The sequence below is a fragment of the Delphinus delphis genome, chromosome 20, assembly GCF_949987515.2.
Source record: "Delphinus delphis chromosome 20, mDelDel1.2, whole genome shotgun sequence".
Classification (NCBI taxonomy): domain Eukaryota; kingdom Metazoa; phylum Chordata; class Mammalia; order Artiodactyla; family Delphinidae; genus Delphinus; species Delphinus delphis.
The window spans coordinates 13,039,483-13,053,806 of NC_082702.1; the positions used below are offsets into that span (position 1 = coordinate 13,039,483).

At 54.5% G+C, this 14,324-nt stretch overlaps 2 protein-coding genes across 3 annotated transcripts; one reads left to right on the forward strand and one right to left on the reverse strand.

Annotated features, from left to right (window-relative positions):
- Positions 1-5,702: 5,702 nt before the first annotated feature.
- Positions 5,703-9,038, reverse strand: MED29 (mediator complex subunit 29). The gene is made up of 4 exons (XM_060000007.2): positions 8,779-9,038; positions 8,167-8,225; positions 7,805-7,889; positions 5,703-6,000 (listed from the first exon to the last, which is right to left on the reverse strand). Exons 1-4 carry the CDS (start codon positions 8,992-8,994, stop codon positions 5,758-5,760), a joined length of 603 nt encoding a protein of 200 aa, XP_059855990.1. The 5' UTR covers positions 8,995-9,038; the 3' UTR covers positions 5,703-5,757.
- PAF1 (PAF1 homolog, Paf1/RNA polymerase II complex component) lies at positions 9,027-14,259 on the forward strand. Of its 2 annotated transcripts, none has more exons than XM_060000005.1 (14): positions 9,027-9,592; positions 10,124-10,174; positions 10,273-10,365; positions 10,671-10,792; positions 10,886-10,952; positions 11,040-11,141; positions 11,224-11,329; positions 11,430-11,498; positions 11,583-11,686; positions 11,777-11,893; positions 11,991-12,119; positions 13,334-13,439; positions 13,552-13,642; positions 13,721-14,259. In XM_060000005.1, exons 1-14 carry the CDS (start codon positions 9,546-9,548, stop codon positions 14,116-14,118), a joined length of 1,602 nt encoding a protein of 533 aa, XP_059855988.1. In that variant the 5' UTR covers positions 9,027-9,545; the 3' UTR covers positions 14,119-14,259. The 2 variants fall into 2 exon arrangements, with proteins under 2 accessions (XP_059855988.1, XP_059855989.1); XM_060000006.1 differs by having other exon boundaries at positions 9,028-9,592; positions 10,145-10,174.
- Positions 14,260-14,324: the final 65 nt, after the last annotated feature.

The following is a 14,324-nucleotide window of genomic DNA, read 5'->3' on the forward strand; positions in this document are numbered from 1 at the left end:
TTTACACACGTTAACTCAAAGAGGTATTGTTATGCCTATTTTACACACCAGGAAACCCTGGCAGAGAGAGGCCAAGTTATCCTCCTTTAGTAAATGGCAGCAGCCTAATACCAGGGCCTTAAATTATGTTAAGAGTTTGTGCTCAGAGAAAACTCAAGATTGGAAAGGGGGAGATCTTTATTATGGTGGCGGGTTTCCTTGATGGAAAGCTGTCTCGAATGGCAGAAATGGGTCATCCCCCACTGATGGTCGAATGGGTCTCTAATAAAGGGATGTACCTTGAGAAAACGCTAAATGTGCAGAAATCACTCCCCTTATTGGCAAGTCTTTTATTGTCAAGGGGTTGCACTGAGTGATGCTCTCTTAAGATATGGAGAAGAAACTAATTTTTAAACTGGGTCTCGATGAGCTAGCTGGCTGCCCTGAGTGAAAACACGGGGGTAGAAATAAACCGTTGACACGGAGTGCAGTTATAATGGTGGAAAGTTCATTCTTGCAGGTTGCGACTGCAGGCTGCGGGCTTGTATTGAGGTGGGGAGATTCTGCTAGACACGCCGACTTGCTCGTCCGACAGAGCACGGGGGAATCCCTGGTGCGGCGCTTTCTGGGGCCGAGGGGCCTTCCCGGCCGGTCTCGTGAGCTGGGCGGCTGCGGGCGGCTCTGGCACGGTTGCAGCCTCCCTCTAGCCTGTGACTCACTCGCACGGGGCGAGGGAGTGGGGCTTCCTGGAAGCCGTGACGAGGAGGCTAGGCCTGGATGCCAGGGTTCCTCTCTGTAACCAGGGCTTCTGTCGCCTGTAAACAGACGCTCGAGGGCTACGGGAAAAGGGGGAAAGGGGAGGTGCCTGGCACCCGCCACCCGGCTGGGCTCCAAATCCCTGTGCGGCTAGTGGGACTAAGGCGGCGCTAAGACGAGAGGTGGGAGGCACCCTGGGGTCCCCGGTGTCCGGCTCGGCTCTGGCCGCGATCCTGGAGGAGGGATACCAGTTTCGATTCCCTGGAGACAGGGAGCATTTCCCATCCCTGAGTCAAGCAGACCCCCTCCCCTCTCCCAACTGCTGAGTCATCGGCCCGAGAGCCAGGACGCTTCGGACTGGGCGACTCTCGAAGAGGCTAGAGGGGGCTTTGCGCGATGAAGAACAGACCACCCCTGGAAACACTGACGGGGGCGGGGGTCCTAAGAGCCCGGGCCTCCGCCCCTCCTTGCTCAGATCTAGGAGTCCGGGTTTCCAAGCCACCTCCTCGTTCAGACCCAGGAGACCCGGCCCCCAGCCCCTTCCTTCACCAGACCCAGGAGTCCAGGCCCCCAGCTATCCTCGATCTCAAATGCAGGAGTCCGAGCCCCGAGGCCCCTCTCCCAACGGTTTAGGAGTCTGGCTCCCATCCCCCCCTCACCCCCCGCTCACCCCCCGCCCCTCCCATCCAGGCCTCAGGCGTCCCAGCCCAGGAGGAAGTTCAGGGCAGGGCTCCGCCCCGCTCCCCACGTAGCCAGCGGGAAAATCCGTGGCACCGGCTAGGGCCGGGAATCCCCTCTGGAATGACGGTGGGGAAGGGGACGGCCGGGGTCCCCCGTGGGGCGCAAGGGGGCAGGTCTTGGGCGGGCAGACCGAGGGGGAAAGGGGCGGAAACCAGAGAGGCTAAAAATACGGCGAGCGCTTCCGGCCTAGGGGGAGGGGAACGTTGAGCAGTTTCCAGAAAAACAAGCGGGGACGGGAAACGCGGGGGTGTGAGAGCCGGCCAGAGTGCGCGGGCGAGCTGGGGACAGTGTACGCGCCGGCACGTGTGCCTTGTGCGCCCCAGGCGTGATTGACTGGACGGGAGCGGGTGCGGCCGACGCGGGCTGGCAGTGCGCGCGTGTGCGCGGGCCCTGCGGCGTGTGGACCGCGTGTGCGCTGTAGGTGCGAGGTGGGGCTGCCCTGGCGCGCCTGGATGTGCAATTGGGCAATTAGGTGTGGGACACAAGTGCGCCCACTTTCCTGTGTCAACGCTGTGTCCTTACAACCCACCTGGAACGTATGGCTGTGAGAATAAATGCGGGAAACCGCCTATGCCTGCGTGTTTCTGACCAGACTGTATTTACTCTCACCATCTATGGGGGAGGGAGTGTGTACTCAGCTGTAACTGTCTTTGAGGTGGCATCCGTGAGAACGTGTGACTTACATACCTCCCTGCACATCTGTGTGTAGCTCTGAAACACCTTGGGATCTGTAGTGACTGAGTGATTGTAACTCTTTGAGGGAGGCTGGCGAGAGTCGCTGTCTGTGTCCTCAGGTGTGATGAGGCTCTGTGAGCACACAGCTTGGGAGCTGAGGGTGTGTGGGAGCATGTGCGTGGCTGTAGGCAGCTGTGGCTGTGTGCAGGACGCCTGCAGCTGACTGTGTGTGTGATCATCAGGTGTGTGAATAGTGTTCCTGTGTCTGTGTCCTCGGGGTGTAGCTGAAAACACCAGGAGGCCAGTGTCTGGAAGCAGTTCCTCTGTGGCTCAGTCACAGGGCAGTGAAACTGAACTTTGGTTCCTGACGTCTACAAGCGCACATGATGGGGAGGGCAGCTGGCCCAGTCCTGCGGTTCACACAGGCCTCCGTGAGCAGAGCAGAGGAAAACACGCACGCACACTCGAACCTGAGAAGCATTATCTAAATCCAGCCTCCGCTGCTTTTGATAATGTTGAGCTGAGGGCAGGGCTGAGTCAGCCTGTGATGGGCAAAGTCTGAGATGGGGTAGGAGATAGCGGGTTAAGGGGTGGTTAGAGGGTTGTTTGTATCTTCACATAGTTGGATTGTTCCTTGAGTCTGTTTGTGGGACTGCTCCCAGGACGGAGACGCCAGGGACACCATGGTTGTAGGATGGTGGGTTATGCCATTCTCTGCTAGGGAAGAGGGGTGTCATGTGCGCCTGTGTTTTGCCATGGTCTGTTTTGCCCTGTGTGGCTGTGCATCTCACATGCATGCTTCCCTGGAGTGGGTGGTTGTGCACGAGGCTGTACAGTCTCCCTCTGGGTTTAATAATCCACTAAGAACCTTCACTAAGGTCCTCTCCTATCCCTGCCTCTTCACCGTGGCCCAGGCTTCCACATTATTCCTCAGGCAGGGCCTCTGCACTTACTGTTTCCTCTCCCTGGAATGTCCACAACTTATTCCCTTTCCTTCAAGTTCACTCCAATACTACCTTCTCAGTGAGGCCTTCATGACCTGGGTCAAGGACTTTAACAGGTTTAAAAATAACCTTGTCATCTATTTAACAAATAATAAATACATGTAACATCTATTTACAGATCACATTAATACACGTGAACCACTACCCAACCTAAACTCTCAAACTTTCATGTTTTCCAATAAAGTAACATAATTCTCCATATGCAAATCTTTTTTTTTTTTTTTTGCGGTACACGGGCCTCTCACTGTTGTGGCCTCTCCCGTCGCGGAGCACGGGCTCTGGACGTGCAGGCCCAGTGGCCATGGCTCATGGGCCCAGCCGCTCTGCGGCATGTAGGATCTTCCCGGACCAGGGCACAAACCTGTGTCCCCTGCATCGGCAGGCGGACTCTCAACCACTGCGCCACCAGGGAAGCCCCCATATGCAAATCTTGTGTTACTTATTCCCAAATACTTTTCTTTTCCTCCTATTATCTCTCTCCACTTCTGATCTCACTTCTCTGCTTTATTTTCCTTCTTGGAATTTCTCATTACTTGACATACTGTGTTTTACTTTATCACACTTAACTGTCACTAAAATATCAGCTCCAGCAAGGCAGGGATCTTTGGTTCACACTGTATAGGGCTTGGCCCAAAATAGATGCTCGGCAAACGTGTGTTGAATGAATTCCACTTTCGGGTGCACAATTTCCACCGTGTGGCTGTGTGAACTGTGCGTCCATCATCTCACTGCCCACCAGGTGTCTCCGCAGTCTCCCTGGGTATGTTTTTAAGCACTGCTGGGCCCCATGTCAGGGCTGCTGGGATGTCATGCCCCCATCTGTGTGTGATGTTGTGTTGATGCTGCCTCACAGGGCCAGCTGTACTTCATTCTGAGTGTGTGGGCCTGTGCACTGACACATCTCTGCCAGTATGTGGTGTGTGCCCACAGGCTGGAAGCCACTGGGCTCTTCTGGGGAAAGCGTGCTGTACTCAGATAATTGCATCATGTTAGGTGGAAATATAACTTTGTTTTTGTATTTATTTGGACCTTACGTATGGTTAAGGAGATGTGTATGGGTGTCATACTGACAAGGACAAGGTTATGATGGTCAGTTTTATGTGTCAACTTGGCTAGGCTACAGTCCCCAGTTATTTAATCAAACTAGTCTAGATGATGCTGTGAACGTATTTTGTAGATGTGATTAAAGTCTATAATCAGTTGACTTTAAGTAGGTTATCCTAGATGATCTGGGAAGTCACATGGGGGGGTGGGGGCTGATTCAGTCAGATAAATGGACAGAGCTGTGGCTTCCTTTCAGAAGAAATTCTACCTATGGGCCGCAGCTTCAGCTAGTGTCCAAGAGTTCTGCTGCCCTGCCTGGAGCTTGGCCCCATGTGCCTGGCACTTCAAGGAAGGTCAGGGAGAAAGGGAAGGAACTTCTGGGATGTGTACACACACACACACACACACACACACACACACACAGTTGCAGGCTCTGGGTGAATTGCAGGTCTCCATGGTCCCGGGTTTTCCTCACAGATGTGCAGTCCAGGACAGGAGGCCTCTGGGCGGTGCCATGGGAACCAGGGTACAGAAGGTTTTGGGTGGGTCAGTCCCCCAACCAGGCTGAGTCACTTGAGCCTTTCACACCCACCAGCTGGGCCTGGGCTGGTAGCTCCGCCCTGTACTTGCCCAGGCCTGAAGGCCATGGGGAAGCCTGGTGGGGCACTCCCTCCCTGAAGCCCCCTCCCCAAGGTCTGCTTCCTGGAGCTGGGGCCCAGGCGCCTGTCTTCTTCCCCAGGACTGATGATTCACCCCTGCTGGGGCCTTTTCACTTCTCCTTTGGGGCTAAAAATACAGGGACCCAGGCATCCAACTGCGCCAGGCTTCACCGCAGATTGCACAACGCCCCTCGTTTGAGTGCTGCTGACGCAGACCCCGGGTACCGGGGGTGGCGGGCTGGGTTGCTCCCCGATCGGGCGTGCTGAGGTCAGGGCCTAGACCCCTCCACTTCCTCTTTCCTGGGTCAAACAGACTGGGGGTTGAGCTGACATGGGAGGTGCTGGGGATCCCTGGATGTGACTGTGGTCCCTGGAAATGAAGCTCCTTCTAGCCCCAGGTAAGCCAGGGGTTCTGGCTTCCATTCTGGCCCCCTGCACAGAGTCCCAGTTAGGAGCTGGGGGCAGAAGACAGCAAAGGGGCACTGGGAGAGAGATGGTCAGAGACAGGGAGATGGGGACAAAGAGATCGGATGACACAAGACGCTCAGAGGAACAGCTAGAAAAAGGAGCAGGACAGAGACCACCCCCAAACTGGGACAGAATCAAGGAAGGACTGAGGGAGAGGGACCCAGTCAGGGTTCCAGAGCCAGGCCAGGTTGGGGGAGAGCCCCTGGAAGAGGTCACCAACAGGCACAATCCAAAGTCCACCCTCAGCCAGGGAAGAGAGAAGGCAGCCCGCAGAGGCCAGGCCCCGCCCTGGGCGCTCCCTGCTGGCCTCTGCTGCCCCCTGCTGGCGCCAGCCGCAGTGCGCAGGCAGGAAAAAAGTCAGAGACACAGCTGCTTTGAGGCCACTCTTCATTCCCTCCTCCACTGCCAGCCCCGCTCCCAGCCCTGCCAGCTCACAGGGCGCCCCCCGGGCCCGTAGGCGGTGCAGGCGTCTTGCCTGTGACCTTGTTGGCGCAGTCCAGCAGGGCAGTGTGAATGTCCTTGGCACAGGCAATCTGGGCTTTGATGACCGCCAGGTACTGCGGATAGGGCAGGCTGTCAGGCTGGACGGCGTCAGGCTTGGTGGCTGTGGGCACCAGTGTCGGAGAGTGCTTGGCACTGTCGCAACTCTGTGACAGGCACTCATGGGCCAGGCGCTGTGGGCAGGCAGGCAAGGTGTGGCATCAGCCTTCACTCCGGGTACTGCCAACCCCACCCCAAGGGCCAGCCTGGGGTAGCCTTTTTAGCCTCTGGAATCCTGGGGTCTTGGGGTCAGAGCCTGGCCCTGCCACTCGCTGGGTGACCTCAGGCATGCGGCTGCTCCTCTCTGCGTCTGTTTCCTCCTTTGGAAAATGGGCTTAATAACTACTTCTACTATCTAATAAGGTGAGAATGGTGAGAGCAGCGTGCAAGAGACACAGGCACAGGTCCTGGCAAGTTAACTTAAGTGCTAGTTGATGAATGTCAACTACCATTGTTGTGATTGTCCTGACCCTAGGCTTGGCATTGGCACTAGCTTCTCTGGCGGCACCTGCTCCTCCTGGTTTTCCTCCTACTTCTCTGGCTGGTCCTTCTAGATGCTTTTTAATCTATCTAAGCCTTAAATGTGGTAATTCCCGTATCCCTTCTCCTCCTCTCATTCTCATGCCCTCTAGGGGTTGTCTCACTCACACACACTACTGTTCTGACCTCTGTACTGATGACACCACTTCTGTGCACCCAGCCTCCCCTAAAATTCCAGAGTTCCCATACTCTGCCCCCCAAACCACTCTCCTTCCTGGGTCCCTGTCTCAGGGACGGCCCTACCATTCCAACTAGAGCCCCGGGCCTCATCTTGGAGGCTCCTCCCCCAGCCCGTCAGTCCCATGGCCCTGTGCACAAAGCCTTCTGAGTATCTCTCCCACCTGCCCTTTCCCACTTCCTCAGGACCCTGCTCTGGTGGAACCTGGCCCTCCTGAATCCTGCCATGGGCTCCCAGCCTCCACTCTCAGCCCCTTGCACCCACCCCTCATGTGGCAGCCAGAGAGGCATATTCCTAAAAAAGCAAATGGGTCCATGTCCTTCCCTGCTTGAAACCCTCCATGGCTCCCCAGCGCCCTCCAGGCTATATTCAAAATGCAACAAGCACCAACGCCTACCACACCTCAGCCAGACTGAATTTCATGATGTTCCTAAAGGGAACTTAAAGCAGAAGCTGTTCCGTCTGGCTGGAATACCTTTCTACCACTACGAGGCTCCTCAGACTGACTTTTCCTTCAAAGTCCAGTTCAAAATAATGATGACAATGAGGATACTACAGGAAACGTTTGCCATGTGTCCAGTACCAGGTTAAGTGCTTTATATGCAAGATCTTGCTGAGTCCTTCCCAAAAATCCATTTTCCAAAGGAGGAACCCAAGGCTCAGAGGTAGAGATTGGTGGTCCGTCTGACTCCAAAGGCTGTGCTCTGAGACACTTGCCCTCCTCTCAACTCCTGCCCTTCTTCCATTTTTGTTCCAGCCTCCGCTCAGATGTGCTCTCCACTAGTAGTCTACCCTGAGCCACTTCCTCCCTAAACCTGCCCTAGGCAGGGTCAGGTGCCTTCTCTGGACTTCCACAGCCCCCTGAGCTTCCCTCATTTTAATCCTGCCCCCACTGCCTGTGCCTCCACGACTCCAGCCCTGAGCCTTCTGTCTATGCTTCCCCCTTCAGAGCTCTCCATGGTCTGCGCTTTTCCCATCAGAGCCCTGACTACTCTGAGCTGTCAGTGTTTGAGGATATATTTGTCACCCCACTAAACTGGAAGCTCTGTGAGGGCAAGGATTGGGCAATATTGTGCCCCCAGCATCAGTTGCAGCATCAGCACAGGTCTGGGCCGCAGGAGGTGCTCAGTGAGCCTGTGTCGATTGACTGAATGAAGGTTCCTGAAGCACCCGGAACTGAGGCAGGGTTGTGGTCACCCGGTGGCTAGGAGACCCCTTACCAGGCAGAGCTCTAGCTGGTCACAGAGTGCGTAGAACTCCTCCAGACACTTGTCAAAGCGCTGAATGGGTCCATCGCTGCTCTTCCTACAGTCCGGGAGAAGAAGGTGCGGAATGTATTTCCAATCTCTGGGACTAAGTGACTACCCAACGAAGTATCCATCAGAAAACCAGGTATAGGCCCAGGAGACCCGAGGCAGGGCCTAGGGGACGGTTAATAGAAGAAGGGGCAAAAAGGGCAAGGTCAGGCGCTAGGGAGCCAGGCTTGAAAATAAGAGAAAAGTGGGGTGGGTGTGGTGCAAGGGGGATGAGTTTCTAAGACTAGGATGGAGTTAGGACAGCCTTGAGAAAGAGGAGTACTCACTGTCCATTGTCAATGTTAGTGTTCTGAATCAAGTTCTGGGCTGCAACCTTCATCAAGGTCTAGTTTAAAGAAAAAAAAAAAAGAGGTGCAGCAGATGGAGAAAGAGAAGAGGTGACACTTTTGGTAGATCTACACTCTTCCTTAAGATACACCCAATCTCAGGCCTCCTCTTCACTTGGCACTTACCCTCCTGTCACTCCAGAGTAACTCCAGCTTCCATTCCTCTATAGCAATAACCACCTGTATTTTCCCAGAGGCCCGCTCTCACCTGGGGTTCTCGCCAATACCCTCCCGGACATACCTTAGAGTCCTCCCTCACCCACCAGTCACGGTCAGTCTCTGTACAGGCCAGTCCTTTCCTCAGGCTTTAACGACCAGAGCTAAGTTTCTCCTTTAAATTCCCTCCCCCTCGAATTCCAGTCAGTCTCAAGCTCATAATTCGCCCTGATCCCACCTCACACTGTCAATCCACAGAGCTTCGCTTTGGCCTCACGAAGAAGATCAAGTCTCATCCCTCTCCCCTGCCTAACGCTCCTTTTGCTCTCTCCCTGACTAAACAGTCCCTCCGCCCGCCCCCGTGGTGTCAGAGAGCCAAATCTCCCGACCAATCACCTGCAGACTTTCCTTCAGCTGCGGGATGAGCATCTTATAGCGCTGCACAGGATCGAAGTCCTGTTGCTGTTGCTGCAAAAGCCCGCTCTGGGCAGGTCCCACAAGCTGTGTTGGTGGTTGTGGTTGCTGCTGGGGACCCGAGCCACCGGCCGAACCCGGACCTGACACACTAGCGGCAGAGGAAGCCGCGGAAGCCTGCTGCTGGGAGGCAGCCATCTTTCTCGCTTCGCGGGCGGGAAGTGCGTCAGAAGCGCGTCTTCCCGGTTTCTTTTTAGCGTCTTGGTCTCTAGGCCCCGTTTGCAGGTTAGCTCTGCCTCCCAGAGAATTTAACCAATGGGGGGAAAGAACCCACCCTCCAACTCGACTCTCAAATCCGACGTCTAGACTGAGATACCGATTCACCAATCACATTGCCTCGCTCCGCCCTTTGCCCAGACGCTCGCCAATCCGGGTGTGGTTCCAATCAGACTCTATTTCCCAGAAGGCGTCGCCGCCTGAGGCGACCTGCGGTCCTCAGAGCATTGGCGGCAGTTGGTGTTCTGGAACTGTGAGTCAGTCTCTGGCGTTGTTTGCGGGTTTACCTGAGTACTGCGTAGTACTCCAGTGTTGCTGGAACTCTTCTCGCCAGCCCACCTCACTCCGACCCTATCCCTGAGGAGAGCGGTGTCCACCCGAGCCCTGCCTCGGACTGGGCGTGCGCCGAAGTCGGCACGCCTTTTACCGTGGCTTTTTGAGGCTCTTGTTAGGACTTATCTCGCGTCGTCGCCATGGCGCCCACTATCCAGACCCAGGCCCAGCGCGAGGATGGCCACAGGTAGGCAATACGGCGCCTGACTGTACTGTTTTTCTTTACGTTTGGGTAGGCATCGGCGAGGTGGGAGGGTCGAGCCCAGTTGTCAGCCTACAACCTCACCAGCACCCCCAGGTCAGCCCGTGACGTCACGGAGCGCTCACCCGCTCACGGGGGCGGGTCTCAGAAGGCGTGTTGCCCCCCTCTTTCCCTGCCGTGGAGTTCTGGAATTAAGCTCTTGGGGACTTTACCCAGAAGGGATTGAGTTTTTATTCTTCCAGTCAAACGTTTGGAGACCCCTTTTCCCAAAAACAATTGAGCATGTGACTTTTATTAAAGTACTTGAACACATCTCCTTCAAAAGGGATTGAGCACTTGGCTTCATTCATTAAAGCCTTTAGGGACACTGAAAGGAATACGTGACACTCTCATTAGAGCACTTGGGACACCCCTTCCAAGAGGAATTAGCGTTTGTCACTCTCTCCTTTCCTTTTAAAAGCTTGGAAAAACCCCTTTTGCTCTCCTGTCAATCTTTTTCTTTCCATCTTTTGTCAGTGTCTCTCTTTTACCCACCAGGCCCAATTCTCACCGGACTCTGCCTGAGAGGTGAGCTCCACTGTGTTTTCTTAGGACGGGTGGGCCAATGGGGGTTGCGAACAGAGGTGGGGCATCAGGGGCTGGGTTTTGAGCCACTGTGTTCCCAGGTCTGGAGTGGTCTGCCGAGTCAAGTACTGCAACAGCCTCCCTGACATCCCCTTTGACCCCAAGTTCATCACCTATCCCTTCGACCAGAACAGGTGAGACTGCGCATGGGGGTTAGGGAAACGCCTCACTTAGAATATGAGTTCCTTGAGGGCAAGGACTGCTCTTGTTGACTGTTCAGGCATACAACAGTAGCTAGCACATAATAGTAGGTGCCCTGTAAATATTTAAGTAAAGAAGCAGTGTCCAAGTCTCTTCGAGTGCTGCTCGCCTGCTGACTCCAACATGGGGGACATTTCGTTCTGAGTTCCTTCCTGGAGGAGCTTAGCCTCTGGGAAGCAGGGATGTGAGGGATAAGCCTGGAATTAGGCAACCATAATGGGCATGTTTCCCCACCCAGGTTCGTCCAGTACAAAGCGACTTCCTTGGAGAAACAGCACAAACATGATCTCCTGACTGAGCCAGACCTGGGAGTTACCATTGACCTCATCAACCCTGATACATACCGCATCGACCCCAATGGTGTGTTGGGAGACAGGGAGGGCCTCCCCTAGGCTAGCGAGGGCTGGCTGTGGTCCTCGGTCATAGTCCTTCTCTCACCTTGCTCTCTTCTAGTACTCCTAGATCCAGCTGATGAGAAGCTTTTGGAAGAGGAGATTCAGGCCCCTACCAGCTCCAAGAGGTGAGGGGGTGCTGAGTGGGGACTCAGGACTGGCTCTGATGGGAGGAAGGTAGTGGGGTCCTGAGGTGCCCAATTCTCCTGCCCCAGATCCCAGCAGCATGCAAAGGTGGTGCCATGGATGCGGAAGACAGAGTACATCTCCACCGAGTTCAATCGTTATGGCATTTCCAATGAGAAGCCTGAGGTTAAGTAAGTTGTGGTGGGTAGGGAGGGAAGGTGGAGCATTCAGGTATATCCAGTGGCCTCTAAAGGCCTTTTTCTTCCTCCCTAGGATTGGGGTTTCTGTGAAGCAGCAGTTCACTGAGGAAGAAATATACAAAGACAGGGATAGCCAGATCACAGCTATTGAGAAGACTTTTGAGGATGCCCAGAAATCCGTAATTGAGGCACTGGGATGAGGGGGTGGGGGTGGGGCAGACAGAGGTGTGGTTCCAGAGCACTTTGTACTCCTTCTCACCCTGTTTTTGCCTCTGCCAGATCTCCCAGCATTACAGCAAGCCCCGAGTGACACCAGTGGAGGTCATGCCTGTCTTTCCAGATTTTAAGGTCAGATCCAGGGCAGGGGGCAGAGAGGGATAGCCTGCCATCTCTGCCTGTCCCAGTCTAACTCCAGTGCCCTCCATCTCCCAGATGTGGATCAACCCTTGCGCTCAGGTAATCTTTGATTCAGACCCTGCCCCCAAGGACACAAGTGGTGCAGCTGCATTGGAGATGATGTCTCAGGCCATGATCAGGTAAGTGGCCCTGCTGTCCACCTTGGCCTGCTTCTTATTGTCTCTTTCTCCTCACTCACTCTTAACTGCCCCTCCTCTTCCCCCAACCAGGGGCATGATGGATGAGGAAGGGAACCAATTTGTGGCTTACTTCCTGCCTGTGGAAGAAACACTGAAGAAACGAAAACGGGACCAGGAAGAGGAGATGGATTATGCACCAGATGACGTGTGCGTGGGTTGGGGTTAGGTTTTGGGTATTGAGAAGTGTCTCCTTTTCTCCCTCACAGGGAAGAAATGGGGCTGACCCTATCCCCTTTATCCTCAGGTACGACTACAAGATTGCTCGGGAGTACAACTGGAATGTGAAGAACAAGGCTAGCAAGGGCTACGAGGAGAACTACTTCTTCATCTTCCGAGAGGGTGATGGGGTTTACTACAATGAGTTGGAGACCAGGTACTCAGCACAGTCCTACCTCACTCAGATTAGCCTGGGCTTGTACTTCAGTACCCTGGGGTATGCAAGAGCCACCTTGGAGGTCATTTATACCTAAAGATTTGCCATGTGCATTTGTAAGAGCAGAAGCCTGTTCATGCATGTGGGCTGGACCTGGTTCTAACACAAGAACCCAGAAAAAATCTTTACTTAACACTGGAGATATTTAGAGCTTTTATGTAGAGTAGGACTACCAAGTTTACCGATACTAATAAGAGACTTTGTGTAAGAGTAAACATAGCTAAAGTATGGAGTAATACATAAAATTAGCATGAATGTTTTAAATGAAGCGCTAGATACCCAAGTTCAAAAAACATGACCCCCCAGACTTCCCTGATGGTTAAAAGTTTACTGCTGTGTTGGGACCCTTGGTGTAAGGTTGGGAAAGTGTGACCTGGAGTTTCTATTTAAAGGAGAGATCCAAATTCTGATCCCATTAAGGCAAAAAAATCTAAAAGGGGGCTTCCCTGGTGGCACAGTGGTTGAAAGTCCGCCTGCCGATGCAGGGGACATGGGTTCGTGCCCCAGTCCGGGAAGATCCCACATGCTGCGGAGCAGCTGGGCCCGTGAGCCATGGCCGCTGAGCCTGCGCATCCGGAGCCTGTGCTCCGCAATGGGAGAGGCCACAACAGTGAGAGGCCCGCATACTGCACACACACACACACACAAAATCTAAAAGGCACAGTGGGCTGCTGGGGGCTGGATGACCTGGAGCTCTTGGCAACCTCCAAGGGGCACTGTGACCCAGCACAGCAACCCATCTACCGCTATGCTTGGGGTGGGGGTGGGGGGTGGCAGCGAGGCAACAAAGGCCTGGGGTGGGGGTCACAGAATCTTATTTTCCAAAAGCCAGAAATCCAGATTATGTTCTTTTAAAGTGTTGGTATCTAGTTCACATTAAAGTCTCTTTCTTTATACGTTTATGTGTATGTGTACAGGGCATACATATACACACATATAAAGTGTAGGGCAACCAAACTGCTATCCTGATGGCTGTCATGCCGCCCGTCCCTTACCCCCAAGTTTAGTCTCCTTTATTCAGTCTGTATTTTTTCTGGTCTGCTCTAGGCTAAGCATAGATGAGTAAGGATGGTTAAGAACCATATTAGACCAGGTTGCCCACGGGGGTCCTTAACTGAATCTCACACACCCCTCCCCCAACTCCACCACCGCAGGGTCCGCCTGAGTAAGCGCCGAGCCAAGGCTGGGGTTCAGTCGGGTACCAATGCCCTGCTTGTGGTCAAACACCGGGACATGAATGAGAAGGAACTAGAAGCCCAGGTAACAAGCACCACTGACCCAGGGCACCCATGGGGAGGGTGGTAGTTCGTGAGGAGTGGGGCAGGAACCAGATAGAACACCCTCCCCTTCCCCTCAACCCTGCTGCTTCCAGGAGGCACGGAAGGCCCAGCTGGAGAACCACGAACCCGAGGAGGAAGAAGAGGAGGAAATGGAGACGGAAGAGAAAGAAGCTGGGGGCTCAGGTAAAGCTGGACAGGTCAAACTCTGGGAGCCCTGGGAGGGTAGGGAACTGGGTCTTACTGTTTCTTGCTCCTTCACAGATGAGGAACGAGAGAAGGGCAGCAGCAGTGAGAAGGAAGGCAGCGAGGATGAGCGCTCAGGCAGTGAGAGTGAACGGGAGGAGGGTGACAGGGACGAGGCGAGTGACAAGAGTGGCAGCGGTGAGGATGAAAGCAGTGAGGATGAGGCCCGGGCTGCCAGGGACAAAGAGGAGATCTTCGGCAGTGATGCTGATTCGGAGGACGACGCTGACTCTGATGATGAGGACAGAGGACGGGCCCACGGCAGTGACAATGATTCAGACAGTGGCAGCGATGGGGGTGGCCAGCGGAGCCGGAGCGCCAGCCCCTTCCCCAGTGGCAGCGAGCATTCTGCTCAGGAGGATGGCAGTGAAGCCGCAGCTTCTGATTCCAGTGAAGCTGAAAGTGACAGTGACTGAGTCCCAGGGCCTTCAGGGCTGATGCGGATAGTTACTTCGTGCAGGAAGGCACTTTTCAAGTGGTCTCTTTGTGAGCCTTTTGCTTTGTTTCCCTCTCCTCCAAACCTCTGCTGTTAATAAAGCCAACTTCTCTTTACTTACCCTCCAGGCACCATGGTCTCATTCTCCTGCCCCCACCCCCACCCCCGCACCCCTGGTGCTTAAGG